This window comes from Dasypus novemcinctus, chromosome 9 (genome assembly GCF_030445035.2).
Source record: "Dasypus novemcinctus isolate mDasNov1 chromosome 9, mDasNov1.1.hap2, whole genome shotgun sequence".
In the NCBI taxonomy this organism is placed as follows: domain Eukaryota; kingdom Metazoa; phylum Chordata; class Mammalia; order Cingulata; family Dasypodidae; genus Dasypus; species Dasypus novemcinctus.
Window position 1 is genome coordinate 81,068,715 of NC_080681.1, and position 20,900 is coordinate 81,089,614.

Genomic DNA, 20,900 nt, shown 5'->3' on the forward strand with positions numbered 1-20,900 from the left:
TAATCAGTGCCAAGAGTCCAACCAAGACATGCAAAGACAACTACCCTGGGCAAGGGACTCCATTTTAGTCTTTAGCACTAAGCATTACTGGTACCTTCTCTACAACCATCACAAACAGCAAAGGAAACTTAATGCCCCAAAGTCTTGAAGTAATGATGAAGGGAACAAAATGAGACACAGATTCTGGTAGCTGCTGACAAGAATACAAGCAGACACAGAAGAACACACAGCGAATGGACACAGAGAGCGATAACTGGAGGGGGGTCTTTAAAAATCTTTTAAAATCTTTTAAAAAAAAAAACACTTATTCATGTAAAAATGTGTACACAAATGTTCATAGCATTATCCATAATTGCCAAAACTGTAAACAGCCCAAATGTGCATCAACTGATTAAGGATACACAAAATGTGGTATTTCCATAAATGAAATATTATTTGGCCATAAAAAGGAATAAAGGAAGGGTATATGGGGACCTCATATTTTTTTACTGTAACATTTAAAAAAAATAAAGAAAAAAAATCAAAGAAGAAAAAAAAGGAATAAAGTACTGATAATGTGCTACAATATGGATGAACCTTGAAAACATTATGCTAAGTGCAAGAAGGCAGACTGAGAACACATTATATAATTCCATATACATGAAATTTTATAATAGACAAATCCATAGAGATAGAAAGTAGATCAGTGGTGGCGTACATATAGCTGGGGACGGAGAGTTGGGGAGAAAGGAGGAGTGACTGCTAATGAGTACAGGGTTTCATTTGGGGATGATAAAAATTTTCTAAAATCAATTGTTGTGATGCACAATTCTGAGGATATACTAAAAACCACTGAACTGTATTCTTTAAATGTATGAATTGCATGAATATCTCAACAAATCTAAATTTAAAAAAAAGAAAAAGGCAATCCAAAAGTGAACTAAAAATTTCTGTATGAAATTGTTTGAACTAAAATGTCCAACTGTTGCATTGCAAAATAATAACAATAATAATAGGAAAAGAAAAAATCTTCCTCTATCTCATTTGTCTAGACTGAGGTTCTTGAAAAAGGTATGAACAGAGGGAACCTAGAACAAAAAAGGATTTTTTCTCCCAAGGTAATGGGGGAAGGATGCTGGCAAGCATAGGCAGGAAAGCAGGTAAACTAACAGGTGGAAGTACACTGAATTGAGGATGCACCCACCAAAAGGGCTTTATTGTTCCTGGTGAAGCATGACATCTCCTATGAGAGATGCAGGAAGGGGAGGGGTGAGAGATAACTGAGATAGCTGTTAGAGTAGCAGAGCAAATATTTACCTAGTATTTTATTTTCCCAGCTGTGCCATAATACTGCTAAAACAAAATAAGTAAGTTTTCAATCTTAGAAAGGGGGCTTAATCTGAACAAAACTAGCACACAGAAAATCAACTTATATGATATTCTTAGCATAACATATGAAAGAAAAAAAAAATCATTATGAATACTTCAAAAACACAGTGGAGTAAATTTCCTTTATTTTAGGGAGTCTAAACTAGTTTAAGAAGATAATCCTTGACCATCAAGTAGATGAGTAGGAAAACAATTGGTTAGGTTGGCCATTTTTTTAGTTTGTTTTTTGTATTTTTGTGGGGGTTTTTTCCTATAAAGCACTGAAAGGAATTCAATCCTTAATTTAAGTCACTTATGTATTGGTCTAGTTTTAGTTGGGATTATTTAATAATTTGGAAGTCTAATCCCATGACAACTGCCACATATAAGAGGGGCATATTTAAGAACAACTACTTTCTGTCCTTCCCTAAATTATTGCCATCAACAAAATTGCTTGCAACGGTGTTTCCTGGCTGGAAAACACAGTTCAGTTCTGCAGGCTCTGGAAGATTAAACAAAATCCATTATCAGCTCAATCAGGTTTCACATAAACTATGGAAATATACATATTTTCAATTAGCATATTCTGCAAAATTTACAGGGTTGTGTAAGCAACAATTCCAAACAGCCTTCTGCACCTCACCTCTAAACCTAATTTGAAGGGCCTTGAACATTCCATTAACTACAAGAACATATGCTACCTTATTGTGCTTGAAGATTATAATGCTTGGTACTGCCATCAAGGAATTCAAAAGCTTGTTATGCAGGGAAATGGACTTGGCCCAGTGGTTAGGGCAGCCGTCTACCACATGGGAGGTCCGCGGTTCAAACCCCAGGCTTCCCTGACCCGTTGACCCGTGTGGAGCTGGCCCATGCGCAGTGCTGATGCGCACAAGGAGTGCTGTGCCACGCAGGGGTGTCCCCGGCGAAGGGAAGCCCCACGCGCAAGGAGAGCACCCCGTAAGGAGAGCGGCCCAGCACGAAAGAAAGTGCAGCCTGCCCGGGAATGGCGCCACCCACACTTCCCGTGCCGCTGACAACAACAGAAGTGGACAAAGAAACGATGCAGCAAAAAGACAGAGAGCAGACAACCAGGGGAGGGGAGGGGAATTAAATAAATAAATAAATCTTTAAAAAAAAAAAAATCTTGTTATGCAGATGAAGAAAGTACTAATGATATGATTGATTATAACAGATGTTATGTCCATAAATAGATTACTAAAGGCCCAAAAGAATTATATGAGCAAGGCTCAGAAGTTTTAGAAAAGGGAAAAATCAAGACTGGCTAGAGTAGTCAAAGAAAGCAAAAGATATAAAATTTCCACATATTTTTTCCCACAGATCCTACTTACAATATTAGAGAAATTTCTTTGTTTTCTTTTTGGAGCATTTGGAATAGATACAAAATTTTTTGTTACTTTTACAATTTTAAACCTACTTTTTTAGATTTGGACTATGAACATGCATGATGTAAACTTAACTTTTGCAGAAAAATCACATTTGGTATATTTAAGAATAGCTTATTTATGAAAGCGGAAATTCACTGTTAATTATTTGATAAGAATAGTGCTGATATCTTTTTAGGAGAAAGACTACATATTTTACATCTTTGCAAGACAAATACATATACTTAAGCTTTCCAAAAATCTAAAATGCAAGGATTAGATGGTAGATTTTTTTAATTAAACTTTTTATTTTGAAATAATTTCAAATTTACAGGGCAGTTACAACATAAATAATAAAACCCAGAGAACTCCAACATATTCTTTATCCAGATACCCAGATCCACCAACTTTCTTTATATATATACTTTTTTTAAAAAAGATACTTAGATTACATAAATGTTACAGAAAAAATATAGGCGATTCCCATATGCCCCACTCCCTATCCCTCCCACATTTCCCCACATTAACAACATCCTTCTCATTAGTGTGGTACATTTGTTACAAACAATGAACACATTTTGGGAGCAGTGCCACTAAGCATAGATTGTAGTTTACACTCTCTCCCACACAATTTTGTAAATTATGACAAGATATATAATGGCCTGTATCTGTCATTGCAATGTCATTCAGGACAATTCTCAAGTTCTGAAAATGCCCCCACATTTCACCTGTTTTTCCCTCTCTCTCCCCTCAGAACCTCCAGTGGCCACTGCTTCCACATCAATGATACAAGTTCTTCCATTGCTAGAATAACAGTAAGTCTATAGTAGAATACCACTTAAGTCAATCATTCATTCTCCAGTCCTGATGATTCTGGGACGGTGATGCCAATTCCACCTCTGAGAAGGGGCTTAGATCCCATGGAGTAGATGGATGGGACTCTCTTGCTTGCAGTTGCAGACTCTCTCTATTCCTTGAGATGGTCTCTGTCCATCATCATCTCCTTGTTAGTTGTTCTGGGTAAGTCAAATGAACTGGAGAGTAAGTTGCAACTCTGCTGAGATTCAGGGCCCAGGAGGCACATGGACAGCCCAAAGATTTAAGTCTCTTAAATACACCTATGGACTCTAGTACTAACTATAGGTTCATATAGAAGGGCCAGAAGAGCCATGTGCAGGGAAAACACAACTGAGTCCAACTCTGTCATGCTGAGGAGCATAAATTCCCAGGTAGGGCCCACAGGCAGGACACCAAACTCCTAAGCTGTCTGCCCTGACTATAGTGTCTGGATATCTCCAGAGCCCTCAGGAGCCTCGCTACTTGAGGCAATTATTTATTTTGGCAGTCAACGAGATCCTGCTGAAACATGCATAAGCATTACCTCTGGAATAAACTCCTAACTTACTTTGAAATCTCTTAGCCATATACACTCATTTGTCTTTACACTTTCCCCCTTTTGGTCAAGGTCTTTTTCCAATTGCATTGCTAGTTGGTGCTTGGTAGTAATCCCTCAATGCCAGGGAGGCTCATCTCCAGGAGTCATGTCCCACGCTGGGGGGAAGGTAATATATTTATATGCTGAGTTTGGCTTAGAGAGAGGCCACATTTGAGCAACAAAGAGAACCTGAGGAAGTAACTCTTGGTACCCTATAATACCAGGCTAAGTTTCAATTTCAAAAGTAAAGGTTCATATGTACAGTCATCAATATCAAGGGCCCATCAATGGTCCATCCTCCTTCACTAGTCACTGTCCCTATACTCAGGGAGTATTTGTTGTCCCATTAGAGAATGTGGCAGAACTCCCCAAGATGGGAATTCAATATTCTTTTGGTTATTGTGTGACTCTCCACCCATCTGACAATGCCCCATGAACATTTGAACACATTTATATGCCTTACAGGCATGTCCCAGATGAACCTCCTCCCATGCATCCCCCATCATTGACAACCCACACCGAGGAGTCTCCCCTGCCACAGTTTTAACCCTTCTGTGGTCCAAAATTTCTTCAAAAATGAAGCCAACAAAATAACCAAATACAATTAATAAGAAAGCGAAATAATAATGATAGTCTTAAAAATAACAAATACAAATGTATCTGGAATAATAAAAAATAATTTTAAAAACACAAAATTTTTAAAAATTTTGATACTGTCTTTCATCACTGTAAGATCTGTAGTCTTGTATGTACAGTGATATTTTCTTCCATTTATTCCCCCAGTGTCTTATTTTTTTCATTTTGTCTTCAAAGATGATTACGGATCCACCAACATTTAAATTTTGCCACATTTGCTGTATCATTCTATCTAATCATCTATTTTTCTACCTACCTATATCTAAATGGTAGATTTTTCATCATTTTCTAGACGTTGCTAAGGATTGCCAAATAGCACTCAAATGTGTTTTGACAGACAGTGTTTTTGAAATGCACAGTCATGAGTCTCTTCCAGTTAGTGTGTAAAAAACAAAGGACAAGGAAGCGGACTTGGCCCAATGGATAGGGCATCTGCCTACCACATGGGAGGCCCACGGTTCAAACCCCCGGCCTCCTTTACCCATGGGGAGCTGGCCCATGCACAGTGCTGATGCGTGCAGGGAGTGCCATGCCACACAGGGGTGTAGGGGAGTCCCATGCACAAGGAGTGCGCCCCGTAAGGAGAGCTGCCCAGCACGAAAGAAAGTGCAGCCTGCCCAGGAGTGGTGCCGCACACACGGAGAGCTGACACAACAAAAAGAAACACTGATTCCTGGTGCTGCTGATAAGGATAGAAGCAGTCGCAGAACACACAGTGAATGGACACAGAGAGCAGACAACTGTGGGGAAGGGGAAGGGGAGAGAAATAAATTTAAAAATTTAAAAACAAAAACAAAAACAAAGGACATATGATTTCCCTAATCATTCCAAAGAACTCCTTCAATGGCTCAAATAACTTACCTTTTTTACCCCTCCCTCTCCCTCCCCTACCGTTTTTGCTGTGTCCATTCGTTGTGTGATCTTCTGAATCTATTTTCTCCTTTTGTCTCCTCATCTTTCTCCTCTAGGATTCACTGGGATTTGATCTTGGGACCTCTGATGTGCAGAGAGGTTCTCTGTCACTTGTGCCACCTCAGTTCCTGATCTCTGCTGTGTTTCACCTTGACTCTCTCCTTCGTTTCTCTTTTGTTGAGTCATCACCTTGCTACGTGACTTGCTTGCACAGCACTGGCTCACCAAATGGGCACTCACCTGGGTACTCAGCTCACCCTGCGGCCCTCAGCTCACCATGCAGGCACTCACGCAGGCACTCACTTGGGCACTCAGCTCACTGTGGGGGCACTGACTCACTACATGGGCACTCAGCTTGCCACGTAGGCACTTGGCCCACCATGCGGGCACTTGGCTTGCCATGCAGGCACTCGTGTGGGCACTCGGTTCACCATGTAGGCACTCAGCTCGCCACACAGGCACCCACATGGGCGCTCGGCTCGCCACATGGGGACCCACATAGGCATTCGGCTCGTTGCATGGGCACTTGTTTCACCATGCGGGCACTCAGCTCGCTGCATGGGCACTGGCTCACCACGCAGGCACAGGCTTGCCACACAGGCACACTCTCTCTTCTTCTTTTTCACCAGGAGGCCACAGGGATCAAACCCAGGTCCTCCTATATAGTAGGTGAGGTCTTATCACTTGAGCCACATATGCTTCCCTCAAATAACTAAGTCACTGTTTCAAACTTTCTCAGAAGTGTTACAAAAACAATACAAATCAAAAAGAGCATCAAACATTGATGGGTAATGACTAAACAAATCATGTTTTGCAACCTCAACTAATTCCTCACACTACCTGATTATCCTTTAACTTGTCCCTAGTTATTCCTTTTAACAGATCCCAAGGCCATTGTTTTAAATCTTTACCACACTCCTTAAGTCCTGATTCTACCCTTATTTTTAACATGGACCTTCCTTCCCATCCCTCCTATACCGAAGCACACTCCTGTATGCCCTTTCCCTCAGTTGTCCCTTTCACAACCAACATTTTGAGCAATCTACACTCACTTTCTCTACTTTTCACCTCCTATTTACTCTTGAAAACATTCCAATCTGCTTTCCACACTCACCACTCCACAGAAACTTCTCTTACTGGCATCAATGATATCGAAGTTGATCGATCCCATAGGTATTTTTTAAACCTCATCTTTTCAATTCTCTCAGCAGTATTCAAGCGAACTCACTACTCCCTCCCTGATTTCGGTGTCTGTCACATTCTTCTGGGTTTTCTCTTACATCTCTGGTTGCTCCTTTTCACTCTCCCATGCAGGCTTTTCCCTCTGCCTTTCCCCTAATTACAATTGTGTTGGTTTAAAAATCTGTTCACAATTCTTTAACATTTCTTTCAAAAGGCTAAACCTAATTCCTCTCCCATAAACAAAAGTTGAACAGAATTTCAACATGCCCCAAAGCAAATCACCTTTCCTCTCGACCTGTTCCTCCCATCTTCCCAAATATCATTCTCCTATTTCAAACCTGATTGAGATCAGACTTCTCCCCTTTCACTCTGTCCAATTAATCAGTCCTGTCAATACCACCTCCTGATTTTTCTGTAACCACAGTGTTTACAATTTTCACGTAAACCTACTGACCTGTTTTAACATTGAGAGAACCGACACATCATGTACCTTTTAATGTGATACAATGGGAAATATTTGATCTATGAAGTATTCTCACCCCTTCAAAAAAAACTGCATTTGATTAAGCTTTGAGATCTAATCATCAGTTTACAGGAAATAAAGAAGACAAAGGAACATATTTAAATATCTCACAAGGATGCCAGCAGCAAAATCCAGAATGGAGAAAATTCTGTAGAACAAATGACCTGGTTTCTTTAATAAATGTCAAAGAGAAAAAGATGGAAGGGGAACCTATAGATTAAAAGAGACTCAAAAAGTTTAGCATACTGACCTAAATAAACCAACTGTCTGGGGAGAGATATTTGAGACAATCAAGGAAAATAAATACTCACTGACTGGTTATTTGAAGATGATAACAATTGTTAATTATTATTTAGTTTTAACAATTATACTGTATTATGGTAATGTTTTTTTTTTAAAGAGACCTTAACTTTTAGTGATGCATACTGAAATATTCTGATTTAAAATAATTCAGTGGGGGAAAGTGGATTGATGGGAGTATTAATAAAGGAAGTTTGGCCACACGTTAATTGTACAAGCAGGATGACAGGAATTCATTGCACTCTTCTTATTTTTGTGTATATTTGAAATTGTCAATAAGTTTCAAAAAATAGATGAATTTGCATCCTAAATATATATGTATACATATTAATCTATTTATATCACTTCCTGGTTTACAACACTTAAATGACTCTCTACTGCCCTGGGGATAAAGTTCAAATTCCTTAATAAGGCTAACAAAGAAAGCCTTCCATTATTTGGCACAGGCTTACCTCTCCAGTTCATCTCTCTCTACTCACCTCACAGCCCAAAAGCTCCATGCTGACAGCACTTGGCTTCCGAAAAGCTCCTTAACACTTTTCTCCTCCAAACACATTTCTTCCCTTGGTCTCAAGCATTTTCCCATCTCTGCTCCCATGGCTAATCTCAATTCATTATTCATATCGCAGTAAACCTTCTTCTAGAAAACATTTCCTAACCCTACATGTTGTGTACCCCCACACTTATGTACCCACAAATACCCTGTGCTTCCTAGCAGAGCCCTCACTTGTTATATTCCCCAGTAGAATCTAAATACCATGAGAACAAGGCAATTTCCATCTTATTTAACATTTTATCCCCACGGCCTAGCAGTGGCATACAGTAGGTACTCGAGGAAGATATGATAAATTAACACAAAGCACAAACTCCACTAACTTCCTAACCTTCCAATTCCTCACATTTCTATACCTTTCCCCATTTTCCTTCCTTTCTTGACTCTGTCATCATGATTCAAATAAATGGATGGTCACTCAAATAATGTCCCTAAATTTATATCCTTAGCCCAAGCTGGGCCTCTCATCTAATAAAAAAAATTCAACTAACAAATTCTGCACTATAATCCAACAGATCTTCATCTCCGGGTCTGACCTACAGCTTCAAATACCTTCTGGACTCAATCTCCTGTTATCTCCCCATACATTCCTTGATGCTAGAGCTGCTCAGAAATTCTCAATATTCGCTTAATGCACTTTGTGTTCTCAAGTTTCCAAATGAATGCCTATTTTTTTCCCATTGCCTGAAATGCCCTACTTCTCTTCCATATTTATCCTTTAAGTCTCTGCTCAAATGTCTCTCTGGCCTTTCACTGGCAATCTCCCAAAGCACTCTACCCTTATTTCTAACATATAATTTGTCATACTGGTTGAAATTATGTTTAGGTGTCTGCTCCGCAAGACTGTGACTTGCACTCTTTCCTATTCATGCATGTACCTCCAGAATTACAAAGTTGGCCTGAAATAAATGCTGACTGAATGAACTACATTATATTAAGTTCTAATACTTAAAAGACAGAGCTAGAGTTGAAGAGACTGCCTAAATCTAAAGGAAGTAATCAGCATCTCTGATCCTGTGTTGGACAGGACAAAAACATATGAAGTTTGTTTTCAAAAACTGAAGATTCACAGATTATGAAAACAAAAGAAATGTAAAGTAAAAAGACCATCCATCCTTCGAGATCTGGGCCTATGCTCAGGCCCAGGAGTGAGGATCCAGGCTGAAGTGAGGTTTGGGTGAATCTATTCAGTCCACAGCAATCTCAGTAATCCTAATCCAACCCTGAGATTATCCCAATATCAATTCTCAATACTGATCAACTCTAAGGCAAGGCTAAAATAGTTTAGTTCAGGGTTCAGGGCCACCCTAGAATAAGACCTATAACCCCAGAGCCATACCAGAGCCCAAGTGTTCTGTGAAACAAGGAAAAGTGACTCACTATTAACTGCTCTGCTCAAAAGGTCACGTAACTAAGTCAGATACTCTTCCTAGAAGATGTAGCTCCAAGTTATCAGTCACATGCACATAATTACTATTTTCAAACTCTTTAAAATTCTAATATACTGAAACAGTGTTCAAGTATACAGAATTCACTGCTGAAATTCAATGTGTCTCCTACTTTTCCTTTAAATGAATATCCTTTTCCTATCTTTACTGGACTTTCTCTAATTTGGCATTGTATAGCAGTTAATCTTCACAAAATGTTTCTCCACAAGCAAATACTTTAACATGGAAGAACTAGAGGGGAAAAAAACACAACTTCTAAATAGCCATTAGTGAGAAATCTGATACCTCCTTCTGGCAAGGATGATGTTTCATGGCATCCAGTCTCATAAGGGAGGATAAGTATTAGGAAAGAAAAGAGAGGGATATGAAAAAGCTGTAGTTAGCCAGGAAGCCAAGGAGAGATTTGCCCAAGAATGCAGAAACTAAAACAGTAAGGAAGCAGAAAAAGGATACATAAAGAAACACAGGAAAAAGTGAAATTCTGTATGAGCTAAGAGCTCCCAAGAACCCAGCGTGGGGAATCTCCAGTATGGCCCTAGATTCAGACCAACATATATTTGAGATTTGTAGAGTAACTTAATTCCACAGTGCCACTCACTGAAATTACTCTTTCTTGAACAGGATGGATAGACTCCATGGAATTTTCTGATTATACCATCTACTGAAACCCAATATTGCTAATCATTTACCTGAGCCATGGAATTTCATAATTCCGAAGTTTTTAGATTATAATGTTCAACTGACTCTTTCATACTATCTAAAGATAATCTCAAACAATAAGTATAAGACTTATATAAGGTTTGGTCTTTTTTCTTAAAATATAATGTTCGGAAAAGAAGTTGATAGTTACAGGATGTTGAAAGTAATACTTTTAGTCTCTCAGGCTTGTCTTTAGTAATTCACAACTTGTACTTTTCTCCTTCCTGTACTGAAAGTGAAGTTTAGTAAAAGTCAGAAAGCCAAGAATTTGGGATCCTGACTCCAGCACTTACTGCTAGCTATATGATCTTGAGAAATGACTTAAAAACCTGGAATCTCAGATTCTAAAACTAAAATGGACATATAAAATAGAAATAATAAATACCTACCTAGCAGAGTGAGTAGAATGAATTAAGGGAACCCCTAGACTAGAATATAATCTCCTTAAAAGCAGTTATAGTGAATGTCTTCATCTCTATTAATTCTTGCTCCGATGCACATGCAGTCAGGCAGGCGTGAGCGTGCGCGCGCACATCACACACACACACACCCAACCTAAAACAATAATTAACACATAGGTGCTCAACAAATCGTTTTAAATAGACAAATAAATACTACTGTCCCTCTTCTCTCATCAGCAGTAACTCTTCCGTAAACGTTCTCTTTCTGTCTTCTATTTTCTGAAGTTTTCAGGACATTTTATTTTGTCCTTTTAAGTGGTTTCCTCCCCCTCGTTGGCTATTATTAACGCTACACCATTCACAGAAGAACCTTTGTAAGTAATTTCTCTCTCTCATACCACCCACCTTCCATTTCTAATGCGATGGGGGTGGAGGGGATTACCAGAACATAATATGCATAGCAATTCTCGACTTGCTCTCGGCCACTGACTTCAACTACAGGGAAGCCGGAGCTCAGCCCGCCCCAAATTGTAACTTTCAGGGGTCTCCGCACATCCCCTCTCTTTTTGCTAACGAGAGACTTGTGTGCAGAAAATCCCAGCTCAAAAGTTAAGGCGTTGATTAACGCTCGCCTCCCGCTGGATAGAGAGGCGCGTTCCCTGAATGAGACACTCAACTTGGACAAACAGGGGGGAATTCGGACACTGTCGTGATGCCTGAATCCTGGTCACCTTTGGATCTGGTCAGGTTGAGCTCTTCAATCCCCGGAGGGAAGCTAGAGGGGCGCGGCCGTCTATACGGTCTGGGGCGGACAGTATAAAGTCTATGACAACGTGGGAGGACGGCACGGACCGCACGACCCGACACTTTAAACCACGACTACGACCTCCCTCACCCACCCGCAACCTCGCCCGGCCCCATCACGGCTTAATTGAAGACTCTAAAAAAGAAACACGGCTCGCTCCCAAGCCATAAATTAGACTGCTACTGCCTGCCTAGTGGCTGCGCCCGCATCTCCTTCACCCTCATTGGCTATCCTGAGCGTAAAACCCTCCTCCACGAGGGAACTCAGCGTACGGCAGCACCCCCAGCCTAGCAACCTCAACCTCGCTATAAGTCCCAGCCCACCTCCGCCCAAGGATTGCGGCCCCCGAGGCGCTCGGAGCTTTGCCCTCTGACTACTCACAGTGTAGTAGGAGAGCAGCCCTGCATTGTAGTCCAACACGAACCAACGGTACTGCCAGCCCTTCATCACATTAGTCCACTTGCTGAGCGGCCCTTCCATGATGGACGCCATCTTGGGAGCCGCCAATAACAACAAACGGCCTGACGTCACTCTCCTATATAGCCTTCGGCACGCGGGGGGCGGGGCCCCCGCGAGGAGAGGCGGGGCCTGGGCGAGGCTAGTGGTTGCTTCAGCGAGTGGACTGGCCCCCAAGGCTCTTCTCGAACCCGCCTTCTTTGGTCGCCTATTGTGTGCATGGCTCTGTGGAAAAGGCTGTGAGGAATGCAAGCATGGATACTGTTTTTAGAAGTATTTATTATATCACATATGTAATAACTGCTTTGAAACCAACTCAGGAAATAATCTTGTTAAACCAAAACGATTTATTAAACTTGAAAAAAAATTATTTATTAAAATACATAATTTTACTAGCCAAAATGATGCCTGGCTCTCCCAAAGGATTTCACATCTGATATTCACTTATGCATTCATTCCACAGATTTCATTTAATAAATATTTACTGTTTTGTGCTAGACACACTTTTAGGCTTTGGGGATGCAGCAGAGCCTTCGTAAGGGGTAGGGAATACAAACAATAAGTAAAGAGTAATAATAGTAAATTACATAGTGTATTAAAATTGGTCAGTGCTTGGCAAGGCCTTAAGCAGGGAAAGGAGTAAAGAGCCACAATTTAAACTGGGTAGTTAGAGAAGGCCTGAATGGAAATTAACTTTTGAGCAGACACCTGAAGAAAGGGAGTGAGGGAAGGAATAGAAAGTGCAAATGTCTGAAGTTAGACATGTCTGGCATGTTGAAGGAGCAACAAGGAGGTCACTGTGAGTGGAACAGTGAGCCAGGAAGAAAGTAGTAAGAGACAAAGTCACAGAAGTAAGGGCACTTCACTGTAGGGCCTACAAGGATATTATAGTCATTGACCATCTACGTCAGGTACTAGGCATACAAGAGTAATCAAGCCAGAGGGGTTCCTTGCTCTCTAAGAGCTTAAATTCTGGTAAGGGAAAGCAAACTCTTAAGCAAATAAACAAAACACCTGATGCTGAGGAGAGAATTTAAATAATTTGATATAATAGAATGCCAACGGGTGGCTACTTTATATTGGATAGTCAGGGCAGCCCCTCTGAGAAAGTGGCATTTAAGCTAAGTTCTGAAGAATAAGAAGGAGCCAGCCATGAAACTTTTAAGGGAAGAGCTCAGAAAGGAACTGAGGAGTCAGTTTTCTTCTTTGTCTTGATTTGTTTCTCTTACATTGAAGATAGGATAGCATGTTTTTATGCTGAAGGGAATGTTCAGGAGAGTGGGAGAATATGGTGACGCAGAAGAAAAAGGAGAGAATTGCAGCAGTCAAGCCTTTGACAAGTCCAGGAAGGATGAGATTCCAAGCCCAAGTAGAAGGGTTGGCCTGTGAAAGGAGCAGGGAAACATCATCCACAGTGACAAGAGTGAGAGCCGAGAGTATGGCTTTGGCTCTTAGAGGGCCAACAGTTTCATGGTGGCAACGTGAAGGCACTTCTATCTACTTCTATGTGCTTAAGAGGCTCAAAGCTTAGTGACTAAGAATGTAGACTCTGGTGCTATGGTGCCTGGGTTTGAAGCCCCATTCCCATTATTTAGTACCTATATGTACTTAAGCAAATTTTCTAACTTCTCTCTGCCTCAGTTTTCCCATATTTAAAATGTAAATAATATTTTTTTCTGCCTCCACTGGTTGTTTTGAGGATTAAATGAGCTTACACATGTCAAGAGCTTAGAGCAATGCCTGGTGGATAGTGAGCACCCAATAATATAAACTTATAGGATTTTCCCAAAGAAATGTGAGATGGCTTCTTGACCAGAGGGAAAGGGAAGGGTGGATAAGGATGTTTGAGGAAAGAGGGGAAAGTATGAAAGATTCATTTCAGAGATTGGGAAAGCAGCACATGTGAAGTAGGATTGCTGAATAGTGCTGAGTTCCCATTTAAGATTTATGTTCATGCATTTAAAGTGAGACTAATCAGCAGGGATGTCAGCTTTTCTCCAGCAATGTGACACTATTCAAGAGTAAGCTCAGAGTAGGTAGATACCTGGATTTAACCAAGTGAGCCCAATCAAAGCAGAGAAGGACAAATACATTCACAATGATACCCAAGGGAGTGATTATAATTGCAGACTATGAAACCTAGTCTGAGTAAGGAAGGAAGGAAGAACAGAATGGGGAGAGAATGACAAACTGGAAGTCTCAGTAGTGCTGGAGTGGGAGTAGGTGACTTGGAAGGGTAAGAAGTGGTGGACAGAAAATGGAACCCTTGAAATTGAGATTTGGGAAGTAGAACAGTTATTGATGAGGACAAAGTTGAAGGTATGACCATGGACGTGGGTGATTGAGGTCAGGTAGAGGAATGGATTTGGAGATGAAAAGGTCCAGGAACAGAAAGGCAAAGGAGTTGTGTGATATCACCCAAGTACATGTTGAAGTCACCAAGACTGATGACAGGAATAGCAGTATGAAAGCAGAGAGGGAGAATTTTATCATTGATGAAGGCCAATGCCCCGAGGGTGGGTAGATGACAGCAACAAAGCAGGCTAGCTGATGGTAAAGTAGAATGTCAATCACCTAAAGGAACTAAGGTTAGGAAAGAGGAAAGAAGGAAAAGGTTTCAAAAGCTGCAAAGGGGAACATTTAGTCCTCACAGCACCCAGGGGGTAAATAGTAACACCTCATTTAGCTGATGAAAAAAGAGAGCCCATGAGACTTGCCCAACTTCAGAGTTACTAAATAACAAAGGTATCATTAAGCACAGAAATACTTAGTGCCTCCTATGTGCCAGGCACTGGGCTAGACAGTAATTAACTAGGAGAGCAAGACCACTCACCTAAATATGAGGGAGTCTAATACAGAATAACATAAAAACAGATAATGACAAGACAATGTGATAAGTGCTTTACACTTCTGCCTCTAATCCAAGGCTCTTTCCAATGAATTCACTCTCAAGCTGCATCGATAAATAAACATTTATTTAGCATCCCTAAAACACTGTGGAAGATGCTATTTGCTTCCCTACAAATGTAATCTCCAAGAGAACAGAAAATGTTGTCTTGTTTACAGCCGTTATCTCCAAAAACCAGAGCAGTACCTGAAATATGATTGGTACTCCATAAGTATTTATTGAAAGAAATGCTCTCCCTCTGCTCAAAGAGCTTCTGATCTATTCTTTTTTTTTTCTTTAAGATTTATTTTATTTATTCTCTCCACCCCTCATTGTTTTTCACTTGCCGTGTCTGTTCATCTTCTTTGTTTCTTTAGGAGGCACCAGGAACCAAACCCAGGACCTCTGATTTGGGAAGGAGTGCCTAATTGCTTGAGCCACCTCTGCTCCCTGCTTTGTTGTTTCTCTCATTCTGTTTTTCCTCCCCATGTCTCTTGTTGCATCAGCTTGCCCATCACATCAACTGACTGTCTTCTTTAGGAGCCACCGGGAACCCCTGCTCCCTGCTTTTGTTGTGGTTCTCATTATGTTTTCCCTTCCTTTTTTTTTTTAAGACTTATTTTTATTTATTTCTCCCCCCACCCCACTCTGTTTCCTGTTGTCTGCCCTCTGTGACCATTCGCTGTGTGTTCTTCTGTGTCTGCTTGTATTCTCATTAGGAGGCTCTGGGAACCAATCCCAGGATTTTCTGGAGTGGGAGAGAGGTGATTACTCTCTTGTGCCACCTCAGCTTCCCTGTTATGCTACGTTTTCTTATTTTCTCTCTGTGTCTCCTGTTGCATCATCTTGCTGCACCAGTTCTCCACATTGTCTGGCACTCCTGTACAGGGTGGCTCTCCCACACAAGGTGGCATTCCCACACAGGGCGGCTCTCCTGTGTGGGGCTGCATTCCCACATGGGCTGGCACTCCACATGGGCCAGCTCACCGAGTGGGCCAATTTGCCCTCACCAGGGGACCCTGGGCATCAAACTCTGGACCTCCTATATGGTAGGATGGGGGCCCAATTGTTTGAGCCACATCCATTTCCCATGTTTTTCCTTCTTGTGTCTCTTGTGTCAACTTGCTGTGCCTGCCCATCATGCCAATTCTCTGTCTTCTATAGGAGGCACTAGGATCCAAACCAGTGACCTCCCATGTGATAGGCTGGAGCCCAGTCACCTGAGCCACATCTACTTCCCTTTATAATCTATTCTATTCAGAAATTCACTGTATTAAAATTGTATGGCGGGAGCAGAGGTGGTTTAAGCCATTAGATACCTCCCTCCCACATGGGAGGTCCTGGGTTCCTTCCTGGTGCCTCCTAAAAAAGAAGACAAAAAACACAGCAGACACAGAAAAGAGACAGCAAGTGCAAAATAACAGGAGGAGGGGGATAAATAAAATAAGCATATTTTTTAAACTTTATTTTGTACATTTAATAATTGAAAATACAATTTTAAAAAACACAGCTGAATAAAAACATCCACTTCATACGATATGTTACACAATATATTTGGTTCATAGTAATGCAATCGTGCAATATTTGTCCTCTTGTGTCTGGCTTACTTCACACAACATAATGTCCTCCAGGTTCATCCATCTTATCATATGATTTACAACTTCATTTCTTCATACAGCTGCATAATATTCCATTGTGTAAATACACGACAGTTTGCTTATCCATTCTTCTGTTGATGGATACCTGGGTTATTTCCAACTTTTGGCAATCATAAATAATGCCACTGTGAACATCAGTGTGCAGGCGTCCTTTCATGTCACTGCTCTCAGTTCTTCTGGGTAGTAGTGGTATTGCAGGGTCATGTGGCAAGTCTGTATTCAAGTTGTTTAGGAACTGCCAAAGAGTCTGTACCATTCTGCATTCTCACCAACAGTGAATAAATGTTCCTATCTCTCCATATCTTCTCCAACACTTGTAGTTCTCTGTCTTTTTAATAGTGGCCATTCTGATAGATGTGAAATGATATCTCATTGTAATTTTGATTTGCATTTCCCTAAGCATTAGTGATGTTGAGCATTTTCTCATGTGGTTTTTTTTGCCATTTGTATTTCTTCTTTAGACAAATACCTAATCAAGTCTTTCGTCCATTTTTTAATTGGGTCGTTAGTCTTTTTATTGTTGAGCTGTAACATCTCTTAACATTGGATAGTAAGCCTTTATTAGATATGTGATTTTCAAATATTTTCTCCCATTGAGTCAGCTGCCTTTTCACCCTTTTGACAAAATCCTGTGAGGTGAGAAAATGTTTAATTTTGAGGAGGTCCCATTTATTTATTTTTTTCTTTTCATTGCATGTGCTTCGGATGTAAGGTCCAAGGAACCACCACCTACTACAAGTCTTAAAGATGTTTCCCTATATTTTCTTCTAGTAGTTTTGTGGTCCTGGCTTTTATGTTTAGGTCTTTGATCCATTTCGAATTGATTCTTGTATAGCAAGTGAGATAGGGGTCCTCTTTCATTCTTTTGGTTATAGATATCCTGTTGTCCCAGCACTATTTGTTGAAGAAACTGTTTTGTCCCGTTAACATTAACTTGTAGGTTTGTCAAAAACCAGTTGACTGTATAGGTGAAGGTTTATTTCTGGATTCTCAGTTCTATTCCACTGACTGATATGTCTATATTTATATCAGTACCATGCTGTTTTGACCACTGTAGCTTTGTAATATGTTTTCAAGGTCAGGCAGTGAAGTTCCTCCCACATCGCTCTTCTTTTTTAGAATACCTTGGCTATTCAGGTCACTTCCCCTTCCAAATGAATTTGGTAATTGCTTTTTCTAATTCTGTAAAGTGAGCTGTTGGGATTTTGATTGGTATTACATTGAATATATAAACCAGTTTGGGTAAGATTGAAATCTTCACGATATTTATTCTTCCAATCCATGAACCTAGAATGCCTTTCCATTTGTTTAGGTCTTTTTAAATTTCTTTGAACATTGTTTTGTAGTTTTCTGCACATAGGTCCTGTATAGTTCTTTGGTTAAACTAATTCCTAGGCATTTGAGTCTTTTTGTTGCTATTGTAAATAGAACTTTTCACCTGATTTCCTCTTCAGATTGCTCAGTACTAGTGTACAAAAACATTATTGATTTTTGCATGTTGATCTTGTATCCTACCACTTTGTTAAACTCATTTATTAGCTCAGGTAGCTTTGTTGTGGATACTTCAGAATTTTCTAAATACAGGATAATGTCATCTGCCAACAGTGAGTTGTACTTCCTCTTAGCCTGTTTGGATGCCTTTAATTTTTTTTTTTTGTCTAATTGTTCTAGCTAGAACTTCTAGTACAATTGAATAATAATGGCGACAGTAGGCACCCTTGTCTTGTTCCCGTTCTTAGAGGGAAAGCTTTCAACCTTTCCCCATTGAGTACAATGTTGGCTGTGGGTTTTTCATATATGCCTTTTATCATGCTGAGGAATTTTCCTTCTATTCCTATCTAAAATAAATCTTTTAAAAAATTGTATGGCATGATAACAGCCACAACAGTAATCCTTGAAGACATCATCGTGAGTGAAATAAGCCAGACACAAAAAGGACTTATATTGTATGATCTCACTGATATGAAATAATTATAATAAGCAAATTCATAGGGTCAGAAACTAGAATACCAGGGATTGGGAAGGGCTAGGGAATGGGGAATTAAAACTTAATTGGTATAGAATTCTGTTGGGAGTGATAGAAAAGTTGTGATAATGGATGATAATGATGGTAGCACAACATTGTGAATGTAATGAATACCATTATATGTTACATTAAAGATCTAAATGTGGTGGAGGGGGGAAATTTTTGTTTGTATATATGTTACTAAAATAAAAATAAAAATTTTTAAAGCATTCCTTTTAAAATAATGTGGAAGTCCTTTATTCACCTAAGATAGAATTCATAGACAACATGACCTAACTACATACATAATTTGAAAGAAAAAAAAAATTGTGTGGCATGAAAGGTGCTGTTTTATTGGTGTGTAGATGAAGTCCTTGCCCTCAGGAAGCTTCCAGTCTGGTGAGAAGGATGGATCAAATGTACAAAACTAAAACTAGTCAGAGGAAAATAAAATTCATCAGAGGAGTACAAAGAAAATGTGATTGGGAATCAAAGAAGGGAGCATGAGAATCAAAGAAGGGATAAATCTGGTCAAGGAATTGGAAAAGATGGACAGTCAGCAGAAATATTTGTTAGGAAAAGGCCATTCTCATAATTACTGAAAGCATATCACTTAAGATGCCCCCTACACTCAGAAGTCTTGTCTACTGGCATGAATTTTTTAACAAACTACAATTTGTTTCCTTTAAGGCTTTCCACTAATCTCAACAAACCTGACTAATATTTTTTCTATTCTCATTTACATGAATTCTCAATACTTTTCCATGAGGAGCAGAAAAATGAAATAGAAATAATTTAATCCCAGAATTAAAGAAATGAGAAATTCTGGCTTTACTTTTCCGCCTTAAGGGCCTAAATAAGCCTTAGTAGGACTTAATGTCTTCTTTTGGAATAATGAATGCAATCATCCATTTCTGGTATAATGAGTAAAGCAGATTATATCTGAAAGAGATAGCAGCCAATATGTTAATTTCCAGTTTCTCCTTTTCTTTCTTTTCTTTGTAATAACCCCTACCACAATTTAGCAAAGTTTGCTGAGAACAAGGCATACATTTGGCACCTTCCATAAACCTAAAAATTAAGAGACACAGTTCCTATCGAGGAGCTAGCCAGGGGCATGATACAAAGCCGCTCTTTCCTTTTCCTTTTTTCTTGTTAATTCCACTATTTACTGTGCATTTACCCTGTGCTAGGACTGTCCCTAAAATGTTATACACTTTTTCACATTTATTCATCACAATAACCTGATAAGTGCATTAGTCTCCACATTTTACAAACAGGGAAACTGAGATTCAAATAAATTAACCAACTTGCCCACATACCAAACAGTAAGAAATAGGCAAGTGTCTGAGTATCTGAATCCATATAAACATGTGCCTATCTTTTCATGTAATCTACATAGTTGCCCCAAAACACACTGTACTCTCTTAGAAACTTGATGTTGCAGAAACATTCAGGGCACAGTTTCATGCTGCTGACACGTTTTAGGATAAGCAAAGTCATGGGGATCTTTTGATTCAGACCAAGTTAAAGATTCACATCGTGTTGATTACTGCTACTCCATTAGCTCCTTAGAAGCAGGAACCAGGTCTCACTCATCTTTGTATCCCTAGCACCAGCCCAGTGCCTGACACAAAGAGGGTGCTTGATTATTATTGTTTGATCTGAATTATTGGTTCCACCAAAACTGACTTACAAAATTGCCAAGGACTGTGCTAAGCCCCATTACCAGTATTTTCTCCTTTAATCCTCACAACAATCCTTCAAGGTCTCTATTATTATACCCATTTTACAGATGAGGATACTGGGACATGGAGCTGTTGAGTGGCTTGCCCAAGGTCAGATAGCTACTAAATCAGCATAACCAGAACTAGAATCCCGGTCTTTTCACCCCAGATCCATTCCGCCCCAGCTGCAAGCTATATTTGCATTGTATTTATGTAAACAAATGTCTTGGGCATGACACAGACAGCAGCATCAACTTCTAAATCAATTTTAACTTTCATCAGTTTCACCAGTCATCAGCAAGCTCTACTTAGCACTCCAAATATCCAAACACAGATCATCAGGGAGAACTGGGAGCAAAGGCAGCTCTTCACTCCTAAGACCATGTCCACTTGCATACCACTTTGTCTACATTCTCTACAGTCTCAAACTACATGCTTCAGATCATCAGCTAAAATTAAACATGGCAGAGACAAGCTGCTCAAATTGCCACATTCCTTAGGGCCTGGCCTCACGTGGAATGAAGTGGCAGTGAAGCACAGC

The 20,900-nt window shown here is 40.0% G+C and overlaps 1 protein-coding gene across 6 annotated transcripts in view; it reads right to left on the bottom strand.

Moving 5' to 3' along the window:
- The window catches only part of OSBPL9 (oxysterol binding protein like 9), a 201,250-nt gene extending 189,089 nt beyond the window's left edge, over window positions 1-12,161 (bottom strand). For 4 of the 6 annotated variants that reach the window (XM_004476492.5, XM_004476489.5, XM_004476487.5 and 1 more), the window contains exon 1: window positions 12,008-12,161. In XM_004476492.5, coding sequence (XP_004476549.1) covers window positions 12,008-12,118 — 111 coding nt within the window. In that variant the 5' untranslated portion in view covers window positions 12,119-12,161. The remainder of the gene's footprint in view (window positions 1-12,007) is intronic. The other 2 variants (XM_071217451.1, XM_071217450.1) reach the window with 1 other exon arrangement.
- Between the last annotated feature and the right edge of the window lie 8,739 nt (window positions 12,162-20,900).